Source organism: Danio rerio, chromosome 17 (genome assembly GCF_049306965.1).
Source record: "Danio rerio strain Tuebingen ecotype United States chromosome 17, GRCz12tu, whole genome shotgun sequence".
NCBI lineage: Eukaryota > Metazoa > Chordata > Actinopteri > Cypriniformes > Danionidae > Danio > Danio rerio.
In genome coordinates, this window is record NC_133192.1 from 22621576 (window position 1) to 22637500 (window position 15925).

The 15925-nt window shown below is 35.4% G+C and overlaps 2 protein-coding genes across 7 annotated transcripts in view; one reads left to right on the top strand and one right to left on the bottom strand.

Moving 5' to 3' along the window:
• Nucleotides 1-15925, top strand: part of LOC141378555 (uncharacterized) — an 876211-nt gene that overhangs the window by 748683 nt on the left and 111603 nt on the right. The gene's annotated exons all lie outside the window — the stretch shown is intronic.
• The window catches only part of hspa12a (heat shock protein 12A), a 59643-nt gene that overhangs the window by 18738 nt on the left and 24980 nt on the right, over nucleotides 1-15925 (bottom strand). For all 6 annotated transcript variants that reach the window (XM_017351677.4, XM_073927509.1, XM_068214454.2 and 3 more), the window contains 6 exon segments: nucleotides 15336-15412; nucleotides 15005-15132; nucleotides 11910-12096; nucleotides 11416-11520; nucleotides 9768-9884; nucleotides 5510-5681 (listed from right to left, as the gene is read on the bottom strand). In XM_017351677.4, the coding sequence (XP_017207166.1) occupies nucleotides 5510-5681; nucleotides 9768-9884; nucleotides 11416-11520; nucleotides 11910-12096; nucleotides 15005-15132; nucleotides 15336-15412 (786 nt within the window).

Below are 15925 nucleotides of genomic sequence, written 5' to 3' on the forward strand. Positions count from 1 at the left end.
CAAACAGTGTTAATGTTACAAAGGATTTCTTTTTAACTACTTTGTATTTATTCATTAATCCTTAAAAAAAGGTATCATTGTTTCATAAAAATACTAAGGAACTGTAACCTGATTAATAGAATTTAAAAATACAATCTAATAACAAGTACTCAATTTCCAGAATTGTATCATGTAACCAAAATGACAGTTCATAGCCAGCACTATTTTAGCACAAAGCAAAAAGGATATCATAATAGATAAATGCTAAACATATATATATATATACACACACACACACACACACACACACACACACACACACACACACACACACACACACACACACACACACACACACACACACACATACAGTTGAAGTCAGAATTATTAGCCCCCTTTTGATTTTTTTTTTCTCTTTTAAATATTTCCCAAATGATTTTTAACAGAGCAAGGAAATTTTCACAGTATGTTTGAGAATATTTTTTCTTCTAGAGAAAGTCTAATTTGTTTCATTTTGGCTACAATGAAGGTAGTTATTAATTTTTTAAATAACATTTTTGGGACAAAATTATTAGCCCCTTTAAGCAATTTTTTTTCGATAAATCTACAGAACAAACCATCATTATACAATAACTTGCCTAATTACCCTAACCTGCCTAGTTCACCTTATTAACCCAGTTAAGCCTTTAAATGTCACATTAAGCTGTTTAGAAGTGTCTTGAAAAATATCTAGTCAAATATTATTTACTGTCACCATGGCAAAGATACAATTAATCAGTTATTAGAAATGAGTTATTAAACTATTATGCTTAGAAGTGTGCTGAAACAATCTTCCCTCTGTTAAACAGAAATTGGGGAAAAAATAAACAGGGGCGCTAATAATTTAGGGGGGCTAATAATTCTGACTTCAACTGTGTATATATATATATACACACACACACACACACACACGCACACACACATACACACACATACACACACACACACACACACACACACACACACACACACACACACACACACACACACACACACACACACACACACACACACACACACACACACACACACACACACACACACACACACACACACACACACACACACACACACACACACACACACACACACACACACACACACACACACACTTTTTCAATAATGCAAGTTTGGCCCAATATGAAATTAAGGTATGGATTGTAATAAGCACTGAATATTAAGCAGTTAATCGTCCCATTTGAATGATTCCTGAAAGATCACACAACATTGAAAAATTCTCCTTAAAATATATGAAAATCCCAAAATAACATTCAGTTTTAAATGGTTTGTATTTTTCATCAAACAAAGGAGCCTTGTTAAGCATACACTTGGTAAATGTGCTGGGTTATACACAATCGATTTGAGTTGGGACAACATAAAGAAATAAAGTTAGCTTAGTTTTTTCACGAATTTAAGTGGATTGAACATAAATAAGTTGTCCCAAACAAATCTTAATAATTGTGTTGTTTCAGCTTCTTTTAAATGAGTAGTTTGAACAAACCGCAAATGTCATTTTTTGAGTGTAAAATAATTCTTTCAAACACATTAATGTGACCCTGGACCACAAAACATCTTACGTTGCACGATTATATTTTATCAATAGACAAAAATACATTGTATGGGTCATTATTGGGTAATTATTACTCTTATTATAATTATTATTTTGAGCCAAAAGTAATTAGAATAGTAAAGATCAGGTTGCATGAACATTTAAAAAATGTCACACAGTTACTATATCAAAACCCAATTTATGAGTAATGTGCTTTGCTAAGCACTTCATTTCAACAGCATTTTCTCCAGATTCCAGATTTTCAAGTAATATTATCGTGGCCAAATATCCCACCACATCCGAAAAATATAAATGTATTGTTTATTTATTCAGCTTCATGTGATGTATAAATATCACCTGCACAAATAAAACTGACCCAAACAAATAATAACAATAATTTAAAAAAATGCATTCAGATACTCCATCAATTCTGCTAAATGTCCCTTCTGTGTATCTCTGGTCTTCAGTGATGAAGTATTTCAGGGATTTTCAGATAGAAAGATCCTCTGTGTGCTTCACAAGACAATCCCCTCCTGTGTCACTGACAACTAAAACTAACCACACATTCAATGCCTGCCATTCAATATCACATATAATGAATATCAGAGCACAGATACCACTGCTGCTAAAATAATCAATAAACACTACTGCTTTTGTGCTTCATTCTTCTTCTCTCTCTCACTTGCACATTTGCCTTTTTATGAGTTATATTTAACTTCTACCAATCACAGTGCTATTACTTTAAAGTTCTGCTATTATCTTTCAACTTAAAAGGTACTAAATCAGCATTTTTTTTCCAGTCACTGCTTTAGTATGTGCAGATATGCTTGCTGTTGTCATCAGACTAAGGTCATTGCATGCACACAAGTCGTAGTTGTATTTTAATTGTTTAAGACACATAATGGACTGAACGCATTCATATCATTCTTAAATGCTGACCAAAATTCTTTAAAAACAATGAGAGATTCTTCCTTGCTGATCTTAACCAATGATGCAATTCACAACAAATGTGATTCATTGTGCAAATAATTCGTTGACACATTGTTGACATTTTTTGTTGTAATTAAAAATGTTTTCTTTCCAAAGGAAATGCTAGGCATGATCTAAAACAATCGCATGATTTTGATTAAATGTGCATGCAAACTTCAATGAAACGAAAGAGATCGAGAGAGTGAGGGAGGTCATTTGTAAGACAGGGATTGTGAATTTGCCAAAGCTGTTTCTCATGCTGGCATCACCATATAGCAAAGTCTGTTACCTTCTGGATGAACATGAAAAATGACATTTCACTTCTACAAACAAGTCATTAAAATGCTATTTAGTACTTACTCATGTACAATTGCATTGTTAATAAAATGCAAACCATGTGTGTGTGTGCATGCGGTGCTGACAGTCTATAAAAATAACATGAGCAGGGCAATGGAGGTGAACTGGAATGAACAGAGGATAAAGAGAGTGTTTCTGTGTTGCTGTTAGAGCAGCGGCTGAAGGAGAAAAACAAGTGTAAATGATGCACTCTGCCTGATCAAAAACAGAAATATTCACAGCATACTTACTGTGGAATCTAACAGAGGTGTTTCTTCAACTATGGGCACCAATGACCTTTGGTTTTGATCAAGTAAAATGTATTTGCTAATCTATCATGTTAAAGTTAAAGGTGCAGAAGCTGATCTGTCAAAATGCTAACAGGTTAGTGTAATATCTTTGAAACACAGTTCCTCCCCTGCCGTCCAAAGCAATGCCTCCTAAAACACGAGTGCGCGGATATTTAAGATGACATTTATGTCATTCGCCAGTTAGAAAACTTTAGAGTACTATATAATACTGCAGTTCTGAATGAAAAACTGTATTATATCTAGCATGTTTTCAGTTGTGTAGCAAGTAAAACTACATAATGGTCTCCCTTTCTCATGCGTGTTATCCTGAAGCGACTACTGTATGCTTAGTGGTTGCCTGGCGGGGTGCAGGAGTTACACTTATTACTAAGCCACACAACATGCTATTTCAGATCGAATATTCAGAGTAGCATGAAAAACAATATAGGGAGCGAGTCACAGGTTGTCATTGTTCAAAAAAGAACCAATGTGAATATAAAACCAACTTAAGTTGCTTAACTTAACCAACTAAAGCGGGCTAAGCGTAATAACGCTATTTACTTGTGTTTTGTTGTTAAACTAAATAAAAATCTACATCATCGATGCTCTCAAAGGTTCCTTATGAAATTGAAAAGTCACATCAATCCACCAGTTGATTTCAGTGGCTGAACAACACTTGTGTGCATATAACCCATTCATAACACAACACAATCTACATCAGCTTTGCCTGACTGAAATAATTATAAAACATAACATTACCTGTCTAAAAGAAATACTTTAGCAATGGTGTTGTCCTTCCTCCAGTGTGCAAAACTAACTCCAATATTGATTCAAGATTTTGACGTTTTGAGGTTTTAATTCAGTATTTCATTTTACCGCTGTGATTGTCTCGTCTTAACATGAACATGCGGGGCACTTGCATGTGTGTATGCACAAATGGCGGATCTGTGTAAACAGAGATGTGCGTTGTACATATATACATTTATTGACAGACAGTTTAGGCTACTTATTAGAATAATGGGAATTGTTGGGAGGACAATAGTTAATTGGACATTTTTTTTGTTTTATTCCTTACCCAGAATATAAAAATACATACAAATACATTTAGATCATTTAATTTAATCTTTACTATTGGAATGTAAAGAGACTTTCAACCAGCAAAACAAAACATGTTTTGAAGACAATCACCTACTGCACCTTTAATTTCATTGCAAAGTAAATAAAAAGTAAATTATATATATTTTAAGTTATAATAATGAAAGAAAAGTTACATTTCATTTTTAAAATTGAACAATTAGTTACAATTTCATTATCAACTGCTGGCAGAGCAAAAGTGCCCATAGTTGAAATACCACAAGATGGCATCTGTGTGTTCATGCATGGTAGTAAATATGTGACTGTTCAAAATTTTGGGGTGTGTAAGAAGCTTCTTCAGCTCCCCAAGAGTACAATACTTTTTATTTTTAAAAAGCAAATAAACAAACTGGCGTCAATTGAATGCGTCCTTGCTGAATAAAAGTATTAATTTCATTATCTGAAACATTGTCTTCTATGTATGTCTTTATATACCAACTATTTTGTTATGCCAAGTTCACAAGAAGAAATAAAGGCCACATAAAGATATACTGCACATCTAAAATGAGCTTAGATTAAAAAACATTAATCTCTCCCTTGCTCCATCCGTCCCTCCTGCTGATTTCTGCTTGCATCATCACCTTCTCCTGCACTGCAGTGAGGGTTTAATAGGCATTTTGGACTGCAGGAGTCCTGCAGCATTAGTTTAGGAGGAATCCTCATTTCACTGGAAGTTAAGCTGCTTTGCTGCTTTACATTTCAGCATAAAACATTGTTTTAGAAACTTATGGAAGCTATTAAGTCACTTCGTACACAATATGCCAAAACTTGAAGAAGAATCATTAGCCATAGGTTAATGGCATCAAAACACATGAACAGCATTATCCTCAACAAATATATTAGGTGATAGTTTAACCATAAATTAAACTTTAAATTAAATTGTCAAACTCATTTGTTCAAAACCTGTTCTTCCGCTCTTTTCGAGGAATGTTGAAAACCCACAGCCATTGATTTGCTTGGTACTTGCAGAGTATATTTTTCCTACTCTGGAAGTCAATGGATAGAGGTTTGAAAAAAATTCAAAATAGATTACTTTGCTTTCAACAGACAAAACATCCCATAATGGTTTGGAACCTATTGAGGCAGAATTTTCAACTATTGCTATAAAGAGTACATCTTAATCATGAGTTGACCAGTTTTGTTCATCCTCATAGCAGAATGTTTGTGTTTTACCTGTACTGAAATGCAGTGAAAAACAGTATTTGTGTCTTACCCTGGGTCATTCCCACCCCAGCATTGTCAGTCGGACTGTAACCGTTCAGGGCTGTTTTGCTCCCCAGGTCGACCATTTGGTGGAGGCGCAGCTTCCTGCAGTAAATAGATGCAGCTTCTGGTTCTAGAGCGATGATCAGCTGATCAGGATTCTCGCGAGTAACCAGAGCAGCCTAGATAAATGCAGAACACAATGACAAAACATTGAATACCAGATTCTCAAACCTAGGCTTACACATGAAACATTCAAATTAAAATACATAATGGCTAATGTGAACATTTATTCATGTTATTTAATTAGTATTACAATAAACTCATTTTTACAGCAATTCATAAATTAATTGTTCACAGAGAGGAATATCATTGTTAGCTAAAAACTACTTTGTGTAAATCACAAGTCATATGATGCCATAAAAAAACTATTTACAGATATTACAGAGTTTTCTTTGTCAAAGAATTATACTTCAGGGTTAACAATAGTTTTGAAAAGCTTCTTTCGACCATGGCTCTAGCTGACATTAAGGGTGAAACACTTACAGTGTACAGTGCACATAACAGTCAGAGCATAAGCAATCAAATACTTCAGCTAACCCCCGCAGATGACGTTTTGAATGTGACCGTTATTTAGAATCCATCACTTTAATATTTCCATGTTGACACAACTGGTTTATGACATGACACACCACAGCCCCTTTGCGCTGCAGCGGAAAGATTAGAGCTGCTAGATTTACAACAAAATACATGAAAGTATTATGATGTTAACTGGCTGAAGAATAGCATAAACATTCTAGATACCTAAACTGTGTGTATCTGTTGTGAATTATATGGGTAACACTTTATTTTGATGGTCTATTTGAGTATTAGCTGACTGTCTGCTTAATATCTGTTGATACTGCTTCTTTAACAGACATTTAAATGATCATAAGAAACTTTGCAAGTACACGTCAACTTACACTAACCCCAACCATAACCCAAAAGTCTACTTTTTTTCCAATGAGAATTAGTTTGCATGTACACTAGATGCAATGCAACTTAAATTCAACAAATGGACCATCAAAATAAAATGTGATCATAATATGCATAATCAGAAGTGTTGTATTTTGCTAGTGAATATGTGTATTCAGATGTCTGCAACCCAAAATAAATGTTATTTAGTTAAAACACAAATTAATATCGATCTTTTACAACCAATGCACTCATCTTTCTCTGGCTCAGTTCTAGCGATCGTGGGGAAGCAGAATTAATTTAGCATCAGTACTACATTATGTGTAGTACTACTCCGCAAGTACTAAAGATTAATATGAGATTGGGCAAAATGAGCATGATACATGCCCCATAACAAAAATGTTAAATGCAGTCTGGGGATTAAAGCACAATAATTTAAAGCTGAAGCATTCAATTCCTAATTGGAAATTGACAACTAGGATTAAACTAAATCCAAATGACAAAAAACATAAGTTACAATGAACATAAAAAAGAAAACTAAAATATATATGAACCTTCTTTCTGGGTAAAAAAAAATATCTAACAATGCCTGGCACATACAGTTTATTGACCACCAATCTTATACTATGCAAGTGGGCAGTGTAAAAATGAAAACAACCATTACACAGATGCTGTGCTCAGTGGCACTCTTTTCAATGAGTGAGTACATCGCAGGACTCACTGATTTATGACGCAACAGTGTGAGCAAAAAAAAAAAAAGAGGAGGGAATTCATAGTCCTCTTTTCTGTTCTCTCAATCCTGCAGACGGAGAGCTGAGTCACTGCACACACACACACACACACACACACACACACACACACACACACACACACACACACACACACACACACACACACACACACACACACACACACACACACACACACACACACACACACACACACACACACACACACACACACACACACACACACACACACACACACACACACACACACACACACCTAAGCCAAGCTTTGCAGGAATTCCCACTGCAAATATCAGGTGTTTGACTCTCTGCTTTGTTTCTCCTGCTGTTCTCCCTTTATTTTCATTGTGCATCTGTGTAGTTCAATTGCTCTTGGTTTCCCCTCCTCATTTTTGTCTTTGCTTTGGACTGAGATGAGAAAAGCTAAAGCCACACCCTGCTCTTCCTCCCTTTCTCGCGCTCTCTTTAAAAAAAAAAAAAGCAGCCCTTGATTTTTTTTTCATTCTGTATTGTTAAGATCATTGCCATGCATGCAAATTAGTATCTTTATTGTTAATGTTTAAATAATGAATTACATAATTATGCTTTACCTAATTACATTAGTACATTACATTACATAACTGATTTAAGCAGCAAAAATAGCTTAGTCCTTAATTTTTCCTAGGTTTTGTTTCTCAACCTCTTATTTCTCTTTCTATTGCCTTTATATTCTGTGCACTTGCATTAACCTCAGACAACCGCATTTTAAACAATCCGCAATAATACAAGTGCCAATACTGAGCAAATTGTTTAATGCATTACATTATTGGTGGAATCTGGGCTGATGCATCCTGGACAACATAAAAACATTACTTAGTGCTTATTTATATTTTGTTTTCTCTAATCTGATCAGATTGTGAACAAGTGAAGGGTCTTTGGTTGTTAATATCACATTTTTTTTGTTTAACTCGAGATACCATAGCAAGCAACACTGTTAAAGCAATCCAATGTGATGCGTTTTAAACTAGCTCTGGAAGAGGTCCGACGTGTACAAGCTCAAAACATTTTAGACCCTTTGTAAAAGCTTCCTCCACTTGTGATCAGATTGACAAAACTGCATTTTAAAGGGGTAGTTCACTCAAAATTGAAAATTACCTCATTGTTTATTCTCACTCAAATGGTTTTTAAGGGCCTACTCACACTATGCTATCCAAACTGTGCCCAGGCCCGATTCCCGGATCGTTTGAGAAGTGTAAGTGCGCTGAATCGGGCTCAGGCACAGTTCACTTGGCCGGCCCTGGTCCGGTTGGTAGAGGTGTGCCTGAGCATGGTTCACTTGGGCTTTGGCGCGGTATGCCCAAAACTGAAAGCGAGACGTGACTTTTAAGGGACTGTTTCATTTGGATTTATTAATCATTCTTACTGTTCAGTGAATGCAAACTGCCGCAGTTTATTAAATACCCAAACCCCTCACTGCTCGACAGCTGCGCAACATCAGCAAACCTCCTATTTCTTGCAGCATGAGGGTTTTATGATGATCTGACTGCGTGTCACCGCATCCCAAACGATATAACTGAAGAAATCCCCACTGTGCTGAGGGAGAGCGCTTCTGACCACCAGCACATCATCGATGACGTAAGCATGCCCAGGACCGATTGTAATGTGAGTGCAGGCCGTCGGGGGAGACGGGAGGGGGGACAAGCATGCTTTGGCCCGGTTCGAGGCAACTGTACATAGTGCGAGTACGGCCTAAACATTTCTGAGTTTCTTTCTTCTGTTGAACACAAAATGTATATTTTGTTTTGTTTATAGTTTATTGTCCAATTTGAGTTAAATTCATCTTGGACACAAGATATGGCCAGGCAACACAATATGCCAACACGCTACATTTTGAAGTATGGTGGCTGCTGGCACCCATCGACTTCCATAGTATTAAATTAAATGACTATGGAAGTCAATGGATGCCAGCTACCAGCATCTTATTTTGTGTTCAACAGAAGAAAAATCTCAAATAGGTTTTTAACAAAGGGTAAGTAATTGAGTAAATTCTCTCACCATACTCAAAAATCACAATGACTAAAATAGTGACAGCGACAAACAGTGATACAGTGTCTCATGTATGGGGTCTCTAAGGTGTTTCAGTGAGAAACAGTGATAACAGACAAACAGTCTGTATCTAAGTGATGAGATAACTGTCTTTCCTTTTCCTTTTCCGTTAATCCTTCTGCCTTTCCTTTCTATCATTTACATCCTGCATTTCTGTATGTCTCATTCCTATTTTAGATGAACCGCTCCATTTCCTATTTTAGAAGAACATTTTTTCACTCATCTAATAAAAAATGAAAGATGGAAAAAACTAGATGAGTTTTCTTACTACCTTCTCACACTAGAGCAGTGCTGCAGAACCTCAAAACACCCACAACCCATCTTTCAAACTTGTGTGAAACTCCTCAAGTCATTACAATAATTGAAAGCACATTAAGCACATTTCAAACTGATCTCTCTCCAATTCCAAAACACAAAGCAGGTCGTTTATCAAAGTGAGACGTGCTTTTTATCTGCATATGTGGCTATGAAGGATTATACCTTGTAGGCTGCTTCTCTCATAAACTGCTTGGCTGGCATCTTCCAGATGGCTGGTACAGTGATGACCCATCTGACATCAGCATTATCAAACTCTGCCCCTGCTTGGTCACTCAGCTCCTGTATCCCATGTAAATTAATAGAGTTTAAGGAACAGCATTGATTCTTCAGTAAAATAAAAATACATACACTTTTTATTCAGCTAGGATGCATTAAATTACAGTTTTTTTTTCAATCACTAACAAGCTCTAACCCAAACTTTAGATACTTTTTTTAACTCTTTAACTCTTAACAGAGACTCACAACTACAAAACATAATTGGCCAAATGGATAATTTTCTTTTTAAAAATACATTTAGTTAAACATGTTTTAACTCTTTATTTCAGAACAGAACACATCTTTATCTGCACAAACCAACTTTACTAAAACACTGGAAATCTGCCTCAAAATTAAATGATGCTGTCAAATAATAACATTTGTTTTCACTTCACAGGGTACATGCAGTCAATAAAAGTACACCAGATTTCAAATTACTGGCTATTGCTGACATTATAAAATCTGTATAGACTTTTATGTTTCAGTTTTAAAGGTATTTGCAAACAAATCTACCGTTTTGACACTACATTTCTTGGTTGGAAACTGTATGTCCACATGTACAGTAATGTTCACTTTCAAAAGCATTCCAGATCTTTCAAAAAGAGCACAAAATTGCTGTTTCTGATATCTGCGATCTTCAGGGTTAGGCCACATGTTTTCATCAACATCACTCCTCAAAGTCATCCTTTTACTGTATAAGTGTAAATGCAATAGAAAAAAATAATCCCTTCCACTTAGTCTAAGCCAGACTGGAATCAGCTGTGGTTGGCCCAGTTTACCCATCATACATCAGCTGTGTGTTAATTATTTAGTTATTTGTTTATTAGCAGCTGAGATCTATTTTTGATATTGTTTTTGAACTGATATCATTGCAGAAACAGAGGTTTTTATACTCTAAGGTTTGGAATTTTTTTTTTTGGTATTTTGTTTTTTTTTAATTTTTTGTAGCATATGTAAATACTACAAAAACAATCCATGATTTTGTTGAGAGGTATACTGTAGCTTGTCAGTTAAGAAAATGTAAGCATTGTTGAAATGTGTTCACTTACTGCATATTGAGTGTCATGGTATGGCCACAAAAGACAGATGCTTTGCTAATTATGTTTAGAGATTTGAAAATGTGACAACTGGTTGGACAAACACTTGTTAGCAACTGAAAAAAACTGTAATCGACAGTTACAGTTAAAACCTTTTGTAATGTTAAATTTATTTAAAGATAAATGCTATTATTCTATTATTTTGAACCTACCATTTATCTAAAAATTTTCGATTTTGACATTTAACCACTCAACATATTAAAATAATTTCTGAAAGATTGAAGGCTGGAGTATTAATGCTAAAAATGTAGCTTTGCCATCAAAACAAATGGCTTTTTAAATTATATTCAAACAGAAAATCTAAATTGTAATAATATTTCACAACATTATTGTTTTTACTGAGGGTTAATGAGGGTGAGCATAAGAGATTTTTTAAAAATCAAACTGAAAATATCCTGCTGACTCCAAACTTTCTGAATAAAGTAACATTCAGTTCAATTAATGGTGCAAAGACATACCTTTAGAGCCTGCTCCTTAAAAAAGGCCAGGGCATAAGCAAAAATATCCAGAGCTTTCACCTTTTTTCCATTGGCTGCATGCAGATCTGTATCAATGGACAGATTCTGAAGATAAAATGACAATAAGTGCTCTCAGAAACCAGAAATAAAAGAAAATGTCAATCAAAATGCATTTCCACACATATAAAATTAGAGTTTAGAAGTGTTATGTTTAATAAATTAGACAACCTTTTAGCAGTATTATTTCAGCGTCTTGAAGCTTTGACTGTTAATGATAATGTTACTAATGGTGTATCCTATTTTGCATTACTTAAATTATGAAGTAAGCTATATTTTTTTTATTTAGCCTTGTGGTATTACTCATAAGCATAAGAAATCACAATGTCTACTCATTTATGATAAATAATTCCCTTACTGTGTGTATTTGCTGGGACACAAAGTCCCCTGGGGTACCACACTAATATAAAAATCAATACAGTAGTAGTGTGTCTTACTGCAGTGGTGTGTAGTTTCATTTTAAACTTCTCCAGATACAGCCACTGTTTAGACTCAGTAGGATCCAGGTCATGGTAAAAATCCCGTGCTGCATAACCAAAACTGTGGAACTTTTTGTCTGGGGTCAGTAGAATAGTGGTGGGTGTCTTCTGATTGGACACCCCTGGGTCTCCGCCCTCCCAGCGCCTAGCAACAAAGGGATAATCAACCAATATGAGAGACAATAGTGCAGATATGTGGTGGAATTACAAAATGATTTCAGCTTTTCAACTTTACTCCTTAATAGAATAGAACTGACCCAAGATGACCTACAATATCATTCACCCTAACTAATCATCATCATAATCATCATCATCATCATCCCTACAGAGGCAGTCATAAAACCAGCACGGGCATCACACAGAGACAGAGGGATTTAAAATATTCATGGGCTTTTACTTCCAGGACGAAGAACCTCAGAGCAAAACAGAACATGTAGACTGACTACAGACTACTGTTTGTAATTGCATAGAGCATTAGAATTGCAGAATTACCATTGTTGAAAACTGACTTCACACACAGTAATGTGAAGATAGATTAAATTACGGCTGGTCTCTCATCAGTAATCATTAGTAGGCCAATTGGATTATTCAAAACTCACCATAAATAGCCCAACTAGCATTACTCACTCATCTTCATTTTTTTGAAGAATCCCCCAACCACGCCATCTCCACCTTTCCTCCTTTACCAGGGGGAGCTCTTGAGAACTACCCAATCTCGTACACCCTCAATTATATTTTACTCAATTATACTCGTGCTCAATTATATTCGAGCTCAGGATTTTCTCCCGGGACAGCATGCCAAACCTGCTATTATTATCAAGCAATGTCTAAGTGTGAACTCTTGAAACTGTAGTCATTTGTTTGAAATGTTGGAAAAATTGCAATTTATCTAAAAATGTAAAAAGTTAATTCTGGGAAAAAAATTTCATCTGACTGCAGCTCGGTTTGGTATTTTGTTATGTAAAGCACAAAAATGTATGCATTTTAGAGGCAATGTATAATCAAAACTACAATAAGGACTTACAAAAAAAAAATAAAAATCAGTCCAATACACTCAAAGGGTGGTTAAAAAACTTAAAAAGCCTTAATAACATGGCTATAATTAAAAAATAGCCCTTGTGTGCACCGCACCTATGTGTTTTTGCAAACTTGCCTTCATCAGAGTGACCCATTACAAAATAGTTTTAAAATAGATTTTCAAGTTAGCAATTTGTCCCTTCTTTTTATTTTAAATCAAGATATAAGTTAAGAACCCCCAAATCTTTAACCCCAGCTAAAACTACCCTACAAACCATTTATTTTATCATACTTTAAAAAATACTTTTTTGCTCGGAAGCAATAATGCTCTATATGTGTGCATCTTTAAATGACCAGCTGCTCCTCAACCTTTTCTGAAATGAAGGTGGAGCCTTTACAGTTTCTACTTTGGCTACTCAGGCAATAACAAAAAAAAACGATTGTATGTATTTGAAAAACTTTTCTTTTTAAACTACAGTTATAGTAAATAAAACGCATAAAAAGCTGTATTTGATCAATTTAAAAAGTAGTTCTTTCTCATCAGCTACAAAAAGTTAAGATAAAAGCATGCATAATATTGTTGCTTTTATATAACATTTGAGAAAAAATAAAAAGGTAAGTCATTTCATTGAATGTAAACTACTTGGAAAGAATTGCATGTGTACCAGTATATAAGTTGTGAAATATTGTACGTTCCAGAAAAAACAAACAAACTAAGAACTAAAACTAAAAGTTTAAAAATGGCAACATTAGAAACTAATAGGAGCTGAAAATTTCAAAAGCATAATTGGACCCCTTTAAATACAAGTCAGTCTGCAGTTGTTGACATTGTAATAGTCAGTTTCAGCTTATTAGATTCAATAAATTGGATCTATGTAAACAAAATGTAAAAAATGACTCTGGGGCAGACTGGAAGTTGATCCTTTCATCTCCCATTAACCAATTCAAAGCAGCTGTCTTCTAGACTCTAAACAGATTTGGCAAAAGATGCTTGTGCATTCGTACAAGGGAAGCTATGTTTACATAAAGCTTTAGGGACTAGACTAGCAGTCCAACTCAAATAATCTCAAAGGCCTTGGGCTATTTATGTTGTGAATGTGAGCAAATCTGTAGCAGCGGTCAAAACCACAATTCAAATTAAGCAGAATGAATGCACTAGCCTTTCAAAAACAGAGTACATACTGTAGTCTCAGTTTAATTCATCCATTTCCTTTGTCACCCACTCCACTATGCTTTCCACAAAATCAAGATCATATATGAATATGATAGCAGTGGCCAACTAAATTTCAAGAGTGCTTGTCAGACAAAGCAAAATCTATCTGTATAAGCAATGGTGGCCTTCATGTTTAAATGAAAAGCCCCAACTTTAAATTTATTCATACATCCATTAATATTCGAGCAATTCTTATTATATTTCTATTCAAATATGTGAGTATATATTGTGATGACAGTGCCTCAATAGTTGAGCTTGAGCTGTTTAACAAAATCATTTGTCAAACTTATGATAATAAGTCAAATGCTCGAAATTAAGTCTACACGCCTGCTTTTGGGCGGGAAACACGTGGGTAACTGCCCAGCAGGTACCAGGAAGAACTGACCTTAGAGTCAAAGATCACATGAGCAAGTCGGTCAGGTCAGGGTAAGAGAGCAGCTGCCGGTCATACAAGACATGTATCTTATGCATTTTTAACAGATATTTCCCAAAAAAATCATTTGCATAAACAAACAAACAATTAAATTAATTACTTAATCATGCAAGCATTTTTTGAGGGATTATCTATCATATGTAAAAAAAGAAATTAAAATATATATTAAAAGATCTATTTAAGAATATATTAAAGATAAATTAAAAATATATATTTACTTTACCAAGTTAGCTTGCACCTGGTTATTTACTACATTTCTACCCCTAATGATCCCATAAACAGCAACGTAATTGTCTGTAGATTCCAGCCTAGTTTAAACCCCATTTCATCTCTTTTTTTTTTCTCCATGCCCAGTCTCTTCGCTCCCCCTCTCTGCCTCTTTTGTCTCACCTCATAGTGTGAATGCACTCTGGCTCTTTAGTGAAGGCATACGCGTAGCCGCTGGAGGTGGTGCCAAAGTCGATGGCCACCACCACCACAAAGTGGTGTCTGGGAGGCTCATTCTCCTCAGAGTCCTTCTGTACACAGGAAAAAAAGGAGAAAAAAAGAAAGTGAGAGATATGGTAAGAGGGGCTGTCAAGCATATGTCAGGCATTAAATTGTTGCATGTAATTGCAGCTCAGTGTAAATAAGATGATCCATTAAGGCACACATTTGCACGCGCAGACATTTGCTCAGTGTAATGGGTGACGTCATGCTGGCAGTAAAAAGCGGAGCTCACCAGTATGTGTGTGGGGGAAAGTGGCGTGATGCCTGGGTCGCCCATACTCTTGGCTGGAGATGGAGTGGCCATTGCATCTGCAAAGTCAAAGAAAGTGCACTGAGTCAAATTAAAATATTCAAACCACAAACATTAGTCATATTGTCATGTTAATTATTTGGGGCATTATTTGGATTTTTCTGTTTATGGTAACAAAAATACATTACAATGCTTTAGGGACTCTTGTTTGTGTTTCCTATAGTTTTGCAGCTATTAAAGTGCAAACGAAAGCTGCTGCTCCTCCTTGTTTCATTTAACATTGTCCAGTGTCTTTTAAAATTGAGCTCATTTCACAATATTAGACCGAAAGATCAGAAAAAGATCACAAAACCATCACGAAAATACATCAGGTGTTCATTTGGAATGTGTTTCCTCTGTCTATCTGAACAAAATGCATTTTAAAGCCAGAAGTAAACATCTTTGTCAGTCAATCTGAACCAACTTAAACCCAGACTGAGATCTCCATTCTGATTCAAATGATTAAGTTTAGCCTATGCTAATTTGGCAAACAATGTTTCACAGTGTTATAGAGAGAAGATTCTCTGTTTGCG